The sequence below is a fragment of the Momordica charantia genome (assembly GCF_013281855.1).
Source record: "Momordica charantia cultivar OHB3-1 chromosome 6 unlocalized genomic scaffold, Mcharantia_2.0 BLBB01000006.1, whole genome shotgun sequence".
Taxonomy (NCBI): Eukaryota; Viridiplantae; Streptophyta; class Magnoliopsida; order Cucurbitales; family Cucurbitaceae; genus Momordica; species Momordica charantia.
This window is the reverse complement of record NW_028275164.1, coordinates 29,579,572-29,597,820: the sequence shown is the minus strand read 5'-3', so window position 1 is coordinate 29,597,820 and position 18,249 is coordinate 29,579,572. Positions and strand designations below refer to the sequence as shown.

Here is an 18,249-nt window from a genome sequence, read left to right as displayed (position 1 = left end):
GATTCCAGAAAATCAAAAGTTTACGGTAAAAATTGATACACCTTAATTATCAAATTTCATGTTAAAATTGATATGCCAATGCCCCACTATCAAATTCAAGATCCGCCACAATTTGGAACTGTCATTTGATTAATATAGTTAAAGCAATTTTTGTCTAGATTAAATGTAAAATTTTGTCCCACCTTACGAAAATTTCTTACTCAACCTCTACTAATGAGGTTTGAATACTAGACCTTCTCTACTAATACCATGTAAACCAAACTAAATCACTAATTAACACAAAAATTTAAACTAGAGTAAATTGAATAGGTAATGACCAAAATATCAATCAACCCAAATCAAACTCATTTTGTTTAACACTTCTACACATATAATACATAAAAGAAGGCAATAATGGCAACAAATTTCCCTTTGTCCAATTATTACAATAGAAATAGATGCGTGCGTGTGGCATATGTTCTCTCTTTTTTCCAATATGTTTAATGTGTTGCAATGTCACTGTAATGCAAAAACGAAAAAAAAAATCAGATAATTGCAGAGGGAGATTTTAGGGTTTGTGAGAGATAGTCTGTGGAACCACCGGCAAAAAAAAAAAAAAAGGAAGTTGGTAATTACGTAATACAAATCTACGTACACAAAACAGTCACAAAAGAAAAAACACCATTCGATTGATGGAATGTCGTTTTAGGGTTAGATGGGGGAAGAAGAAGATGGGTCCCACTTCAAGTTTTCATTGTCGGCCGCCTCATCTGATATTTCTCCTCCTCCTTAAAAGAAGGCCATATTAGAGAAAGAGAGAGAAATTAAACTGATCACTGCACTTCAGGGGAAGGAAAAAAAAAACCCTTCTCTTGATCTTCCCAAGTTGTTTATTTATTTAGTTTAAGATCCAATGGGTCACCATTCTTGCTGCAACCAGCAGAAGGTCAAGAGAGGGCTCTGGTCCCCCGAGGAGGACGAGAAGCTCATCCGCTACATCACCACCCACGGCTACGGGTGCTGGAGCGAAGTCCCCGAGAAAGCAGGTCCCTCTCTCTAACCTAAAGGCCGAGTGAAGAAGGAAGAAAATAAAAAGGGGCAATTGTTACTCCATCGTAGATTCTAAAAGTCCATAATATATATATATAAATTAGTTTTGACCTTTTTTTATAAAATTTTCAATTTTTAGGGTTACAAAGATGTGGGAAGAGCTGTCGTTTAAGGTGGATAAATTATTTAAGACCAGACATTAGAAGAGGGAGATTTACACCAGAAGAGGAGAAGCTCATCATCAGCCTTCATGGGGTTGTTGGAAACAGGTTTTTCAATTTTTGCCAAGTCTAAGGATTTGATTTGTTTTATATTAATTGCATGGAAAACCCAGCAGCTCCCCTTGTGATCTTGATTATATTGTCTGGTTTTTTTTGGAGCCCTTACTATTTGGAAATAACACATGATTATATTTTTAATTATGGCATGAATGAGGTGAGTGTTGTGTTGGTGTGGTTTCTTAATCACCTACATTTTGGCTTATAATTAAGGGTGTGTTAACATTAACAAAGGCAACTTCTCAACAAATTCTCACTGTCATTGTCTTTTTTGTATTCATTTTTTGTTGACTAGGGACCATTTTAATCACTTTGTTGAATAAATAGCTTCATTGAGTTTGTTTCGATTTGGATTTATAGTGACTTATTTTGAAGTTACTCGTTAATCTAATTAATATGTTATGTAATTGTAATTTTTAAAGAAGTTTTTTTTTTTTTTTGATTTAACAATGCTTAAGGTTCAAAGCTTATGATTGAGTTTTTCAGAACCAAAATTGATTTTGTAAAACTAGATTTAAAGTTTAATTGTAATTTCAAAAGTTAATGCGCTTTGTCTTATAATCATTTTGTTAATGTTATTACTTTTTTTTAATAAACGTATTTACTAACTATTTATTTTCATTTATTTCCCGTTCTTAAGAAATTTGACTATGATTTAATCTAATTCTAAAGATTTTATAGGAGTCTCTCTTAAAAATCATTTTCTATTTAAATAAAAATGAAGTTACATAGGTTGCTTACTTTTTAAGACACCCTACATGAGGGTTTTTTTTTTAAAAAAAAAAAATCACACATTACATGTGATATATTGTAGTTCTTAGTATTAAAATATGAATAAAGTATCCATCAACTTAAAAACTTATGGTTAGAATAAATCTAATTTATTTATAGATATTTAAAACTAAAAACAAAATAAACAGTCAATAACTCTTCTTTTATTTTTAAAAAATAAATTCATCATCATAAATATCTATAAGTTTTTAAGTTCTAATTTTGATTTGAAATAATACATTCTTAATATCATATCATGTGTATTATTGTAGATGGGCTCACATAGCAAGTCATCTTCCCGGAAGAACGGATAATGAGATAAAAAACTACTGGAATTCATGGATCAAGAAGAAGATTCGAAAGCCCAACTCTGTATCTTCCACTGTCACCGCCGCCACCACCACCGCAGCAAATAACACCGAGCATTCCCAACTAAGTTCTTCTAATCCCCACCAACTCAATTTCCTTACTCAAGACCTAACAACCAAACACCTCTCCCTCCATCGAGAAACCCTATTTCCAATTCCCGCGGTTTCCTGCCCCGGCCTCTTCATGTTCGACACATCCTCTCAAGAAATGTTCCACGACTCATTAAATCTCAATTCGGATGCTACTTGGCACATGAATCACCACCACCAGTTTCCCACAGCAGTGCTCGGCGGCCCTCAAATGGGGCTGACCGCAGTGGCTGCTGCGGCCGCCACGAGTAATTATTTGCCACCGTTGATAGACAACATTGAGAGCTTGGTGGCGATGGATGATGAAGGAGAAATGGCATTACAGTGCTTGCAAAGGCAGGAGCTGAACGAGTGGGTGGTCGAGTCGACTCAGCCACAGAACTCAAATTTTCTTTTCTGGGAAAATGTTGAAGGATCTCTTGGTGGGGAAGAAATCATAGCACCACCTTCAAATTCCGCCATTGGAGGAGGAGGAGAAGGAGTTAATTCATTATCATCTTCTAATTTCCCTTCATCTCTGTAAGTTTTATATATTTTTATTTATCATTGGTGAGTTCCAAAAACGGGAAGGAAAAAGAAAAGAAAAAAGAAAGAGGCTAAATTTTCAGTGTTACTTTTTTTTTTTTATTGGAAGAGTTTTTTTTTCTTTTGTGGAAAATGGGTTTGTTTTGTTTTTAATTTGATTGTTATGTAAATAATAACATATAAGAAGCTAGGGGGTGACAAAGTTTGCTCATTTGGGGTTTGGAACATAGAACAGAGAGAGAGAAAAACCAAGAAATAAAGGCAATTATGTGAGAATGGGTTTGATTTAATTATGATTTCTAGAGATATATATTATTATGTATCCAATTTAATTGTTTGATCCTTAATTTTATTCATGAGATTATTGAATACACTGTACACTGTCTCTTTGTTGGTTGTGCATTTTTACTTTTTTACTATATTGGTTAATTTATTATTGTTTGTTGTAAATATAAAGTTGGAGGAGAAAATATTCAGAAGAAAATTGTAAACAGGGCAACAAACCATTTTTTGCTTGTGGTTGAATTTGAAGCATAATCTTTGTAAAAATAAATTATTCGGCTAGATTAACCATAATTTTTTTGTCTAATGGGTATCAATATTCATAGAGTTTCATCTCAAAATCAATCGATAAAGAGAGTTTTTTCCTATGTCTCATTTTAGCAAAGACAATTGTGACTATTTTTGTTATATCCTTGTCAATAGCTTGACAAATTATATATAGATATATATTTGAAATGAATTTTATGATATATATGACAATAATTTTCATAACATGAACCAGGACAATTTGGCATAATTAGAAAAGTGCGAACTTATTTGAAAGGAAAATAATAAAAAAAAGCAAGAATTTAGGTTGAGTTTTAAGGCATTATTTTTACTAAAGAATAAACGAAAAGTTGGGCTGAGAATTTGAATTAGGATAATGTCCCTCAAGACTTTTTAGACTTTTTTTAGTATAATAATCAAGGTAGGAGGGATTGAATTTTTAACCACAAATAAAGTAATAGTTGTCGTTATTCACTCAATTATGCTTGGGATTACATTTTTAGTAGGATTACAAATAATTAGTTTATTGAATTTTTATTATAAATTGTCCATCATTTTTTACTCTTAACGAATGAAATCAAAATTTTTGAAAGTATATATACTGAATTGAAATTGAAATGGAAACACACCTACTAGATATGCAAATTATTATTATATATATTATTAATGGAGAGACATTGAAAGATCAAGCAAAGCATGTGTAATAATTAATATCATTATTATTATTTTTTTCTGAGAAAAATATGCTCTTGATGTTGTGTTAATTATATTTTTTTAAAGAAATAAAAAAAATTGGTCAATTTTCCAAATGATTGCTTTACGAATTATAGTTATATCACAAATCACTTTGCCGAAGAATTTACAGCATCAGTGTGTTTTGTCGGTTCGTTTTGCTGCATGGATTTTCTTTTAATTTTCATAATTTTCCTTCACAGAGCATTTTTATGTTTGGACAAAAAATGAAAAATAAGAAAACGAAAAGCTAATTAATATCTAGTAAATTTTAAGATTGGTTTTTTACTTTGTGCTAAAACATTTCTATATAGGTAATCTTCTTGTTTCTAATTTGTTAGGAACGCAAACATTTGATTAATTTATATTTCTAATTTTAGGAAACGTTTTCACAGTTTTTATAAAATGGTGTAAAATTAATTGTCCGTTTCTTAACATTTTGTTTCCTCTTTTTAACAAAGAAAAATATAATTGATTTATTATTTTTTTATTCTTTTATCGAAAAAAAAACCTTGATTGGGTAGGAAAATGGAGAAAAAAAAAGCAATAATTTTTTCTTCAAAATTTATCTATAATTTTAAGAAAGTTTCTAAAAAAAATTAAAAATAAAGAACATAAATAATCGTAAGTTTTTCAATAAAAATAAAATCAATAAATGAGAACGTTACAAAACAAACCCACAATTGACCTAAAAACTTTTCAAAAGTCTAGGATAATTAATCTTGATATTCATACTTAGGCTTCAAAATATCTTTAGAAATTATTATCCATATATATATATACACACATGCATATTAATGAAAGTAAAATTGAACAAGCTTAATAATGAAGTAAAAGTGAGAGAAAGGAACATTTGAATAATTCAGAATAGAACCCGTCACTAGCAAGATAAAAACTTTATTTTAATAATTAAATTTGTTTAATGATAACGAATTTTGTAAAATTTACCTGAAATTTTTAATTATTATATGCATCAACGGTTGGGTTTGTAAGATGAAACCAAAAGCAAAGTAGTGAGGGTTATGCCCAAAACGGACAATATCATACCATTGTAGAGATATTCGGGTACGTGAAGTACCGTTGTCCTTAACACCAACCGCCAACCGCTCAAATTAATGTTGAACCTACATTTCAAAAATGAATAAGCTTTATAAATATATCATTAATTTATATTTTGAGAAAGTGATAAGGATGACAAATTAAAGTCCATTATAAAATAATATTTAGCATTTTTGGTGATTTAGATGCACATTATCGGTCCATCTTTAAAATAATCCTTTATAAACAAATGTTCGCACTTCTTAGTTCTTTCTGCATCAATGAAAATCTTCGAAAAGCTAAAATTGTAGAAAAAATATATAATTTTTTAGATAAATAACGAAAATTGTAGCAGAGAACGAAAAGAAAAAAATTAGGGCTATGAATGAAACTTGCCACCAAGCTATATATATAGATATCAGGATAAAATATCTTTTCCTCTACATCTTAATTATTATAAAAATATCAACATGTTGAAAAATATTAAAAAGATAAAATAGAAATGTCGAGAAAGTATAATATCTTTATTATCAACAAAAATGACTAAAAATGCAAGTTATAAAATTTCATAATGTATTAACATTATTATATTTTGAATGTGTACTTCAGTGTGGTAGAAATGTAGAATAAAGATTCATTAAGCTTATAACTTTCCCTGTGAGATCGAAGGTTCCATCCTTATCTTCACATTTTAAAGAAAAAGAAAAACTTCACCACTAGTGAATTCGATATTAAATTAAAGTCGGTTGAGTACTTTGTATAAAGTTTGTGGATGTAATTAAAAGTATAAATCTTTGGATCATAATGCTTTATATTTTTAAATTAAATATGATATAATTAAATGTATTAATTATTAAATTAATTTAAGATCTAAACTGTTATATTCTAACTTTGAAATCATATTTTATGATTTTATTAAATATATAAGTTATTAATTAATAGTAATTAATGGTAAGCGACATGTTTTGTAAATTTAAAATTGAGATAAAATAATTAAAATATATATATATTTTAAATTTAAAGATTGTAGTTTTTTAATAGATTATAACAACATAAATTTCAAGTTAGTTTAATGTCAAGTTTCAATATATATATGTCAATTTTATATAATTGAACTGGTCAAAACATATACGGTGGATAAAATGTTTGAAGTTCAAATTCTGGTCATTCTAGGGTTGAACTAAAAAAAATATCTATAATAGTGCTACTTAATTAAGTTTTCTATTAATTTAATCTTAAACACCAAATTAGACATTAGTGAAAAGTTTAAAAAATCAAAACTATATTCTCAAAAAAGTAATAAGACCAAAGAAAACAACTTTATAACAAAAACAAAATTTAAACATTAGAAAATTGATATAATTAAATTAAATTGGTATCTATAGAAGGTAACTTGGGTACTTAGCATGATTAATTTATTATAATTAGACTCATTATGAGGCCACCCATAAATATTAAGTAGGACAGTGATACATAAACCACCGAGTTGATCCAATAAGTTGCATATAGCAGCTCCAATATCATTGTCATTAAAAAAAATCCCAAAAAAATCTTACTACAATATGTGATTTAACGTGCTGAACTATACTCCACCCGCTCATTGATATTAATATTCATGGTGTTCAATCTCAAAACCAATTAGCAATGAGAGGAGTAGTCCTTCCATTTTTGAACTAAATGCTAGTCTGAATTTCTGGGCTCTGATACCATATTAATATTCATAGGGTTCTATCTCAAAACCAATTGACAATGAAAAGAGTAATCAATGTCTATTATAAACATATGTAAGATCCCTTCTTTTATCGATGTGTGATCCTTAACACATGAGAGAAATCTTGATCAACAATAACCCTAGACCAAATAGGAAAATTACGAAAGAGAAAAAAATAGCACTATCCAAAAGTGATTATTTTGCTAAACATTCGCCAGTCTTGTTGATTGAGTGATTAAATGGAGGAGAAAGATCTTGATTTATATATATATATAACAAAAAAAATAGCTATATTTACTAGGTTAATACTATAATTCAGTATAAACCTTGGAAAATCTAAATTTTATAAGAAGAAGAATTTAATACTATCATTAAATTTTCAAATGTGATTTTTGGATTTTTAACCAGAAAATCTAAACGCTATAAGGGGGGAACATCTGATATTCTGAAGTTATATAAAAAATTAAATATCGTTCACATTTTCAGCTATTTTTACAATACCACAACACAAAATTCAGGACATTTTTAATTTGCCCCATTTTGCAGGGTTTCTACTTTTGTCAACCCAGCGACTGGGCCGAAGCCCATAACCAAAAAATGCAGAGGCCCATGAGCCGAAAGCCCATAAGTAATCTATCCATTGGCATTGACGGTTTATAAGCGAAAGTTCTGAGATTTAGGGCTTTACGCTGTGAAGGAAGATAGTGAAGAGTTTCTTTGTTAGCTGCCGCTGCTTCCTCTCGCCGCCGTCGCCGATCACTTCGTCAAAATGGTATGTCTTTTCGTCTCTCTATTTACATTCCATGCTCCAGATTAATTCTCTTGTTCACTTAGAAAACCAGCGGAAAATATTAGGGAAAATTAAGGGATATAATTTTAGTTGTTTATCCCATCGAAGGCTGGTTCATGGATGCATTTGGTTGGATTTGGTTTTGGATTTGGATTTAGATTTGGATGTCATTAGTCTTTAGCTACATAAACTGTTAAACGTTTTTATTTGGTTGTTCATAATTTTAATCGACCCTTGACGGGGAGTCAATCTGTTTAAACGATCCGCATGTTGTCTTTTTAGATCATTTCCGAGAAAAACCGCAGAGAGATCTCCAAGTACCTCTTTCAAGGTAGCGATTTTTTCTATTGTGTATGTTCGCTCTGGTTAGGGTTTTTTTATTCGTCGCATTATTTATTTAATTTTTTGGGTTCATACAGAGGGAGTTTGCTATGCCAAGAAGGACTACAATCTGGCCAAGCACCCAGAAATCGATGTGCCAAATTTGCAAGTGATTAAGCTGATGCAGAGCTTCAAGTCTAAGGAGTATGTGCGCGAGACATTTGCCTGGATGCATTACTACTGGTACCTCACGAACGATGGCATTGAGTTTCTGAGGACTTACCTGAATCTCCCTTCGGAGATTGTCCCGGCTACCTTGAAGAAACAAGCCAAGCCGGCTGGTCGACCATTTGGCGGCCCATCTGGAGACCGCCCACGGTAAAATTTCCTCTTTTCCTTTATTGATTTTCTTTTGCTTATTGGATTTAGCTGAGCTTTGTGTTGGGATATAGCTTGTTGAGTTTTCTCTTGGTAATATTACTTTGGTATTATTACATAATTATCGGTTCTGAATGGTCTACTACTGCTTTGACTAGACTGGATGTTGGAACTTAGTTATCCTTATACATTGATCTTACTGAGCTACTGATTCTGCACTCTGTTGGTCTCTGTATTGTTTTAAAATCTGATTTTCATCATTCTCTTATTCTCATCCCATGATGTTGATCTTGATTAGTGGCCCTTCGAGATTTGATGGGGAAAGAAGATTTGGTGACCGGGATGGCTACCGTGGTGGTCCTCGTGGACCTGGTGGTGATTTTGGTGATAAGGGTGGAGCCCCTGCTGATTACAGACCTTCATTTGGGGTAAACATTAATACCACACTTACAATTTTCCAACTCTTGATGCTTGTATGCAGGATAGATTTGTTTGTCTTTTCTTATACCAATTAGAGATTGTTAGATCTTGATATCAATGTGAATTTTAACTTTAGTTACAGTTTGTTCTCCTAGTTGGGAGCAATAAAGTTAATATTTTTCTAATTAGTCCCTATTGGTGGTTTTAACATTGTAGGGTCCTGGTGGAAGGCCTGGCTTTGGCCGTGGAGCTGGTGGCTATGGTGGAGCACCTGCACCCTCAAATCTTGAATGAGAGAACATCATAGGTTTACGGTCTGAGTGTTTTTGTTAGTTTTAGTTTCCAAACAAAATGAACGGAAGATGTTCAATTAAACTTATGAGATGATATCAGTTTTGTTTGCCTATAATTAATTGTCGGATCTTTGATTGCTGAAAGTTTGTTTGAAGTCCCTCCATTTGCAGATCCCAAAATTTAGTCTCACTATTTTTAGAAAATGAAGTTATCGAAGCTAATGTTAGAAGTTGCATTCTACTTCATTGCCAGTATCATCTATTTCAAACTTGTCTGTTCTGGATACATTGGATTTGTTATGATCTGCAAATTTGGAGCGGATGTTAAAGTAAACATTGTACTTGAAACCAATTACAAAGATGACAGTGGGAAGGGAAGCCCACCTGTGGAACTTAAGAAAAAGCATACTGGATCTCCCTCTCCATGGTTTTATGATGGTTCTGACTTTGTTTTCATCAGTTTATTAAACCATACACAAGTTGCTAGAAAATGAAGTGCTGTAGTTTGTTAGTTTTGAAGAGTTTGGAACCTCCTAGGAATGGGACATTCCAGTCCAATTACAATTTGCAATTTGCAATGTAAGTTAATAATGCAAGTGTTGGTACTTCTTCTATTGTACGGTTCATTAGAAGCAGGTGCATGAATCTTCTGTCAAAGCTCCTATAATTGAAATGCTTCTCTTTCTAATCTGTTGGACCAAATGAAGCTTTTTCAGCCATTCACGGGAATCGCTTAGAGTGGATGAGCTGAGCCATGCAACCCAAAAAAAGGTTGGCCAAAATAATGTTTGGCCGTGAAACAGTCAGCTCAGCAGCTAAAACACAGCAGTGGGAAAGAAGAGAAGGTTCTCTATCTCTGCAGCAGGCCTCCCGTGAAACACAACCACCATATCTCAAAAGGGCCAAAAGTTCACAACTTTGAAATTTGAGGGAGTTTCCACTTTCATCTATCCTTAGCTTTCCCCTTTTATTTGCATTTTCACTTTATAATCGTACCATACATTTCTTAGATATTCACTTATGAAATTTACTTTTTCTTGTAGAAGACTTGTGAAATCTACTTGTCTGATCATAATAGTAATTATTATTATTATTATTATTATTTGATACTAAGACTCGGATCTTTGTCTCTTATACTTGCGGTCTGTTTCAAGATTCGGATTCTTAATGTATCAAGTATTTTTGGTATTAAACTCACTAGAATGTTCAAATTTGAGACCTCTAAATTGGTGTGATGAGGAGATTTCAAACCCTTGACGGGATCCCTCTTTAGGACTACTTTAGGTTTGTAGATTATTTGGATTTATTAATTTTAGAATTGATTTTTAAATTTGGATTGGTTAAGCTTGTATAAGGTACATATTTTTGATGAAGAGGTTGTGAGTTCGAAATCCTACCTTACATGTTGTAGTAAACCAAACTATTTAACCAAATTGATTGAAATCACTACTAAAATTGGATCAAATCAATCAAGATGGGTTGACTATACTCACCTCTCTCTCTCCTCTGCGGCTGGTTTTAAACCTACAATTCTCAATATCCTTCCTTAAAGAAACTACTTTTTTTTTTCTTCCTAATTTTTATTTTTGGGTTAGAAACTAGAGTGTTTAAGAAAATAACATAAAAACCTACTGAAAAAAGTGAAAATCTGGGAAAGAAACCAAAAAAGTACATGAATATATTGTGAAAACTTTTGGGAGTGATGGGGAAGTCTTTGATGAAGTGAGTTTAATTGAATGGGGGACAAATCACAGTACTTGTTATAAAATCTAAACACAAGTACAGGACACCCTTTGCTGGAGAATAAGCTGAAATTTTATTTTATTAAAATTATGGGGGCACGTCTGCAATTTCCCAAATAAATCATTATTTTTATGGGGCCCGTATATTTATAAACCCCATATTTCCTATTGCAAGGGTAGTTGAGAAAGATTGCTTCTTTATATTATTTGCTTCAATATATATTTCTCTCTCTTTTTTTTTTTTTTTGAGAAATCAATATCTTAATTCTTATATTATTATTTTCGTGTGCTTGTGTTGCACGTAGTTTATATATGATATAACAAAAGTTTTGACCAGTAATGTATATATATATATATTAACGATCCTGTCTTGAGACTGAATAATAATAATAATAATAATAATAATTATTATTATTATTATTATTATAAAATAAATAATAGTTGGCAATAGAAATAATATGTATAGTGATGAATAGTATCTTGACGGCATCGCAAAATTATGAAAATAATAATTACAATTAGGTAGAAATACGCTGGGAAAAATATTTTTCCACAAAAACATGGAAACAATTTCATTTTAGATTTGCTTAAAAAATAAACACTTTTTAGTTCTTACTCTTTGTCAAACCAATTTTTTAAAAAGCAATAAACTACTGAGTCATCAATATTTTAAACTGGACTAGCAAAGAGAAAAAAAAAGAGCAATCTTTTCATTGAATTCAAAACTTTCAACTATGAGCAACCATATTTTTATGGGGGGAGGAGATTTTGAAGGATGATCGAGAAAAAGGTTGGGAAATTGGAGGAGGACCCAACCAACCGAATCAAAACAATGTATGTAACCGGTAAAAAAGAGAAATTTTGCATTAATGGCGGATTTAATTAAATCTTATTGGAGTGGAGGAGGGCGTTCAAGTGGAGGGAAAAAAGTCAGCTTCGATTCACGGATTTTCAAACCATTTTCAGATCAGAAAAGAGAAGAGCCTGAAGCAGAAAGAAGCAAAGCAATCGCCATTGCCAATCGCCCCTTCACATTTTTCAGACCTTACTTTTTCAAAAAGCCCCGATTTCAACTTTCCAATAACCCCATTTCCATTTCCATTTTCCCTACGATGCTTCCCCAAATTTAGCTCTCGAAATCAGTAGAAAAACCTCCGCCCAAGCCCAAGTTGCTGCCTCCTTCGAAACCCAAAACCTGCTTCTGGGTTTTCTCCCAATTCCGGAAATGGCTACTAAAGAATCGAGCTCTGCCACTGCCGCAGAGGGGAAGATTAAAGGGGCTCTCACCCATGGCGGCCGATATGTGCAGTATAATGTGTACGGTAACTTGTTCGAGGTTTCGGCGAAGTATGTTCCTCCTTTGCGACCCATCGGTAGAGGTGCTTATGGCCTTGTCTGGTAAGATTTTAAGCCTATAAGGATATAACCCATCGAGCTTCAATGTGGAGCTTGTTCCCCTTTCTGATTTTTGATCTCTTACCGCTGTTCTTCTCTTATTTAGTTGTTTTCTGAAAAGTTTGTGGAAGTTTTGGCGGTCCTCCTCCTGATCTGCTTGGCAGATTCATGGTAGTTTACTTGTTTAGTGAAATCAAATGTTCTGTTTGCAATTTGGTTTGGTATTGCTTGTTTGAATGGGAAATTGTTGTATGGTTTTCGGGCTTCGAATCACCCAGTTGAGAATGGAGTAAGCTGATTGATTTGGGTTCATTTTAACGTAGTTTGTAATAATTTAAGCATGTAATTTGATCAAATGATGTTAGTTTGGTAAAAGGTGTGGAGTTCACATAAAGCTAACCTTTCCTTTTGTTTTCCCTCAATCACAGAATGACTTGCTATTACTCATAAATGTTTTCTTTACTCTGAAACTACAAGGAAATCATTGTTTTTAAGTTTTAACTGGTTTTGCTATGATTTCGATAACCGTGTGCTCGGTCACATAATTACTTCTCTGCAGTGCTGCTGTGAATTCAGAAACACATGAGGAGGTTGCCATCAAGAAAATTGGAAATGCATTTGATAATATTATTGATGCGAAGAGGACGTTGAGGGAAATTAAGCTTCTTTGCCACATGGAACATGAGAATGTATGTTTTAGTTTCTAAGAAGTTATAATCTTCCTTTTTCTTTTTTAATGGCCTGGTTTTTTATTATCTCCAAATATGACTGAGGGAAAGACAGGTTGAGAGTTGGTTTATTGCCATATCCTCTGTAACTAAAGCTAAATTTTTTACCCCATCGTAGATTATTGCCATCCGAGACATCATACGACCACCAAAACGAGAGGTTTTTAACGATGTGTATATTGTTTATGAATTGATGGACACTGATCTTCATCAAATAATTCGTTCTGACCAATCACTGACAGATGATCATTGCCAGGTTTGACGCTGTAACCTTCTATAAATCCTTCGCATCTCTCACGACCATTTTATATAATAGGATTTCATGACACTTATTGTTCTTTTCTACTTCTTTGGGATCTAAGTTAATATTTGAACTTTAAAAATCTGTCCTTGATTTTTGCTAGTACAAGCCAAACCACAAAGAAAAGAAGTGAGAAACATAAAATTTGAAGTTTGTTAAGTTTTCTCCGGTGTTAATACATTGTATATGGAAACTGTTTTGACTATTCTGTAATGAATTGGTCCCTTCCATATACCAGGGATGTGAGTTTATTTGTTACTATTTTTCACTACTGATTCATTGTAGATGTCAATGAATGAATTTTCTGATGGGGTTTTATTCAGTGTGAGGTTCAGACATGTATAAGCTATCTCACTACATCAAGTTTTGTATTCCTTTCTGCTGATACACAAAAGAGCTGATGGGGATATAAATTCTAAGAGCATGTTTATTTTTATGTAATTATGCACTTTTTTCTCTCTCACGAATCTTCAATAGGAATTTTGATAACTTGATTACTCTTGTCGTTGAAATTAACTGGCATATATGCACTTGCAGTACTTTTTGTATCAGTTATTGCGTGGGCTGAAATACGTGCATTCGGCAAAGGTGTTACACCGTGATCTCAAGCCAAGCAACCTGCTTCTGAATGCAAATTGCGACCTTAAAATTGGAGACTTCGGATTGGCAAGGACAACTTCTGAAACTGACTTCATGACTGAATATGTGGTTACTCGCTGGTACCGAGCCCCGGAATTGCTCCTCAATTGTTCGGAGTACACTGCTGCCATTGATGTTTGGTCTGTTGGATGCATACTTGGTGAGATAATGACCAGAGAACCTCTGTTCCCAGGAAAAGATTATGTTCATCAGCTCAGACTTATAACTGAGGTACAATTTTAAAACCTACAAGAGTTCATTTGATCCTCTGTCTAGTGCTCCAAGTCATTGGCTGGAAATATTTTAACGTTAGGGATAAAACTTGTCAGTTTAGGCCTTTTAAAGCACCAATTTTTTTACTTTTGAATTGAGTTTGGGAGGATGAAAAGCGATTTCAGGCCATTAAAACACTACTTAAAATTACGAAATACTTATCATGGAATTAAAAGTGATATTAAAAATTCTAGAAGTACTTCTTAAAAAAAGCACTTTAAAATGCTTTTACTTGAGAGGAACACCTCATCATCCTTCCCACCACCTAATTAAGTTAGCTACCAGGGATGGACCACGCTTATATTCCTATCAATTTTGTAACTACCCTTTTAGGACCTTTTCTTTTCCTTTTTTTTTTGGGGGATTGGAACTCCTTTCTTGTAGAGTTGGGCTGAATTTTTGTTTGGCCCACTTTTGTATTCTTCAATTTTTGTCAGTGTATTTTTGGATTAAAAAGAATTCCCATCCACATGTTAACAGCACATCCCCCCTACACAAACTGTTTCTACTATACACATTTGACTATCAGGGGTCATATTATTTCTTATTTTTGTATCTTTTCTTTTGGGGTGGAGAATAGTAAGTTTTATTTATTTATCTATTTTGTTAAATTTTGTATATTATTTCTTATTCTTCCTTTGAGGAAAACATTGAAATACATACAATAATTTATAATTTTTTTGACATTCAGTATGTCTTATAAATGTTGGGAAAAGAACAGTGGTTTTTTGACTTTTTGTAGAACTAGTGAGCAACACTTGAAACTTATCATTTTATTGCTATTACTTTAAGAGCAATCTTGTCATTCAAATACAAATCCTCTCTCAATTCCTATAATTTTATCTCTCTTTCTAAATACTATCTTACAAATTTCTCTCTCTCAATTTCTCACCCTTCTAATTTTCTCTAATTATCTCTCTCTTTTTAAATAGTATCCCTCTACCTTTACAAATTCCAAATAAACTTAAATAAATAATCATTTGAGTAAGGAATTTAGATGGTGGATAAAAAAAAAGAATCTAAGAGTGAATGGAAAAGAAAATAATTAAAGGATTCAGAGAGATAAATGAAGTCTTTGAGAGAGAAAATTATTTGAGAAAGGTGAAAGTTGTAAATGTGAATAGAAAATATTTGGAAACTAAGAGGAGTGGCACTGGGAGGGAGGGAGGGAGGAGAGAGAATTGGTGGAATTTGAGGGAATTTGGAGCGAGAGGGAGAGAGAGGTGAATGACAAAAGTACCCTCAAAGTAATAGAGATAATGATCGAAATCAAAGGGCAAAATGGGGAGATAAAATTTCTCCCTATTGTGCCTTTTATGTATAGTATAGATTGGAAGCTGGAAAAAACCATACCTTCCACTTTCCAGGCCTAAAATTTCATATACATTGGGAATGTTGTAAAAGAAAAGAACCAAAAACAAGAAGCATAATCAAACAAATACCTTATAAGTTCTTCTAATGAGGGATTGGCCAATCTGTGCAAATGTTCTATTTCATCCTTAGATGGTATGAGATTCAATACTTAGCACTAAGTTACCATATAATATGTTTGGCAGCTTGTATGCACAAAATTGCTACTTTGCTGACTGTTAAGAAATTTCCTACATTTTTGTGCTTTTGATATATCTGTTGCCTTTTCTTGACAGCTATGATATTATGAAATGTTAAATGTCGCTGTTCATATTTGTTTCGAAATGTGCGTTTGCTCTTTGTTACTGCTGACTGATGAAATAAGAAAAGCATGCCATAACTTCCAATTGCTTGTTTATTAATCTGATCATTTCTTAGTTACATGGCTTAACGACATACATTTCCTTTTCTTTTGTTCCCAATGTAAAAGCTGCTAGGATCACCGGATGATGCCAGTCTAGGATTTCTCCGAAGCGACAACGCCCGGAGATACGTTAAGCAGCTGCCACAGTACAGGAAACAACAATTCTCCACTAGATTTACAAACATGTCCCCAGCTGCCCTGGATCTTCTAGAAAAGATGCTTGTTTTCGATCCCAACAAACGCATCACAGGTGTGTGAAAACCGTTAAAATTTTAAAATTTTAACCACGAAACGGTCTTGATCAGTTCTTATCCATATAGTACTTCTGAAACATCATCAAATATGATATACCTCTGCCCTTTTGCAGTTGAGGAGGCACTTTGCCATCCGTACTTGCAATCCCTTCACGACATCAACGATGAACCGGTCTGCGCCAGACCTTTCAATTTTGATTTCGAGCAACCGTCGTGCACTGAAGAGCATATTAAAGAACTCATCTGGAAAGAATCTGTGAGGTTCAATCCTGACGAATCAGCCAGGAGGACAACTCTTTGCGTTTGACATGATCTAGACGATGCTGGAAATTGGACACTTCTTTTTTCTTTTTCCCTGAATAGGATTTACTCTCATCAAGTAGATAAGGACAGCAGTTAAACTTTGTATGCTTACCAATATAAATTGGAGTCCTCTATTGTACAAGGAATGCTGATTTCTGTGAGGGAATTTGGGGGGTTCCCAGAATCATGCCAAACCCCAATAACTTAGGCTTTATATGACTGAACGAACTTGAAGAAACTAAAGAAAAAGACCGAAAAATGAATCGAAAAATGGGGTAGAGTGTATTAGGTATTGGGAGATTTTGGAGCAAATATTGTGGATGCTTGTACTTTCCATGGATCTGAACTAAGAAATAAAGTGAAGGGTGTAATTTTAGAGATGGTATTTTTGTATTTGCTTAAATGTCTGCTTATCAATCTGCATACTATTTGATTTTTCTGCTTAAAGCCCATCTTTATGTTGATTACTTTCTGCTTGGTTCTTGTTAAAATTGTCAAAAGATTGAATCTTTTCAACTTCCATATGAAGGGTGAAGTTTCTCATCTTCTGGTAGCTGTCTTGGAAATTATCTGTCATGTAATTGATGCATGTGGGAGTGTTCTCTCCCTTTGGTCATTTTTCTTCTGCAATGAAATTGAAAGGGAATCCAATTTGGTGACATTGAATTCTTTGAAAACTGAAAGACTTGCAAAATTATGCAATGGGACCAAGACATGAAATCATATTTGAACCATTCTTAGTAAAGGGAATTTTAGGTTTACATTCTTTCTTATCTCCTCGAATGTCGTATTATTTTGTTTTGGTCTTGAAAAATTTAAACGTTTTACTTCAATTCTTCGACGAGTTGGTGATGTGTGAACTTGAATTGCAAACATTTGTTATAGGGTAGATTGGCTTCATGCGACCGGGGTTAACTCTATGCAAATAACTCTCTCCTCAATACTGCTTACATCTTTATCTTTTTCTATATTGTACTCCGTTAAGAACCATTCTTCTTAGAATTTTAATGTTGGTTATATTAGGTTTAGGAACTCAAATAATGTTAGCATCCCATCGATGAAATAAGATTAAAAAAAACTCAAATTGATAAGCCAACATGGATTAGTTCGATCTAAAACTTGAGATAATGGGTGTAATCCGAAAAAAGATTCAAAACGTGGTTGTTAATGGAGTTGAAGTTGCCAAATTCTGAGCAGTAGCTACAATTTATGTCTAATTGCTCCACATATAGTTCCTCTAACCATATTTTCTAAACGAACTAGAGCCAATCCGAATTGATCTTGTAAGAGATCCGCTACAGAACGAATCCGTTTATTAACAAAAATGTATTGTTCTCAGGTATATCAAGATTCAGTCTCCGATTCAGATTTCGTCGATCAATCCTTCCTAATTCACATCTTTGTTGAAAGAATTTCTTTTGGATGGATATCTCGTATCCGAGAACTGACAGTTCACCCTGTCAATCTTCCTGGACTCAAATAACTCAATTTTCTCCCATGAACTATTTGTGTCAATGATATGCCAAGAAATCATAAGTTGGAATCGC

The 18,249-nt window shown here is 33.0% G+C and overlaps 3 protein-coding genes across 3 annotated transcripts; all 3 read left to right on the top strand.

Moving 5' to 3' along the window:
• Positions 1 to 795: 795 nt before the first annotated feature.
• ATMYB103 (myb domain protein 103) lies at positions 796 to 3,430 on the top strand. Its single transcript, XM_088126041.1, has 3 exons — positions 796 to 1,025; positions 1,169 to 1,298; positions 2,351 to 3,430. The coding sequence occupies exons 1-3, from the start codon at positions 893 to 895 to the stop codon at positions 3,057 to 3,059; spliced, it is 972 nt and encodes a 323-aa protein (XP_087982167.1). The 5' UTR covers positions 796 to 892; the 3' UTR covers positions 3,060 to 3,430.
• A 4,288-nt stretch (positions 3,431 to 7,718) lies between these two features.
• LOC111024953 (small ribosomal subunit protein eS10z) lies at positions 7,719 to 9,437 on the top strand. The gene is made up of 5 exons (XM_088126042.1): positions 7,719 to 7,863; positions 8,164 to 8,212; positions 8,301 to 8,580; positions 8,879 to 9,008; positions 9,217 to 9,437. The coding sequence occupies exons 1-5, from the start codon at positions 7,861 to 7,863 to the stop codon at positions 9,292 to 9,294; spliced, it is 540 nt and encodes a 179-aa protein (XP_087982168.1). The 5' UTR covers positions 7,719 to 7,860; the 3' UTR covers positions 9,295 to 9,437.
• A 2,337-nt stretch (positions 9,438 to 11,774) lies between these two features.
• Positions 11,775 to 17,082, top strand: LOC111025907 (mitogen-activated protein kinase homolog MMK2). The gene is made up of 6 exons (XM_022303821.2): positions 11,775 to 12,433; positions 12,990 to 13,119; positions 13,277 to 13,414; positions 13,997 to 14,329; positions 16,212 to 16,395; positions 16,513 to 17,082. Exons 1-6 carry the CDS (start codon positions 12,261 to 12,263, stop codon positions 16,704 to 16,706), a joined length of 1,152 nt encoding a protein of 383 aa, XP_022159513.1. The 5' UTR covers positions 11,775 to 12,260; the 3' UTR covers positions 16,707 to 17,082.
• Positions 17,083 to 18,249: the final 1,167 nt, after the last annotated feature.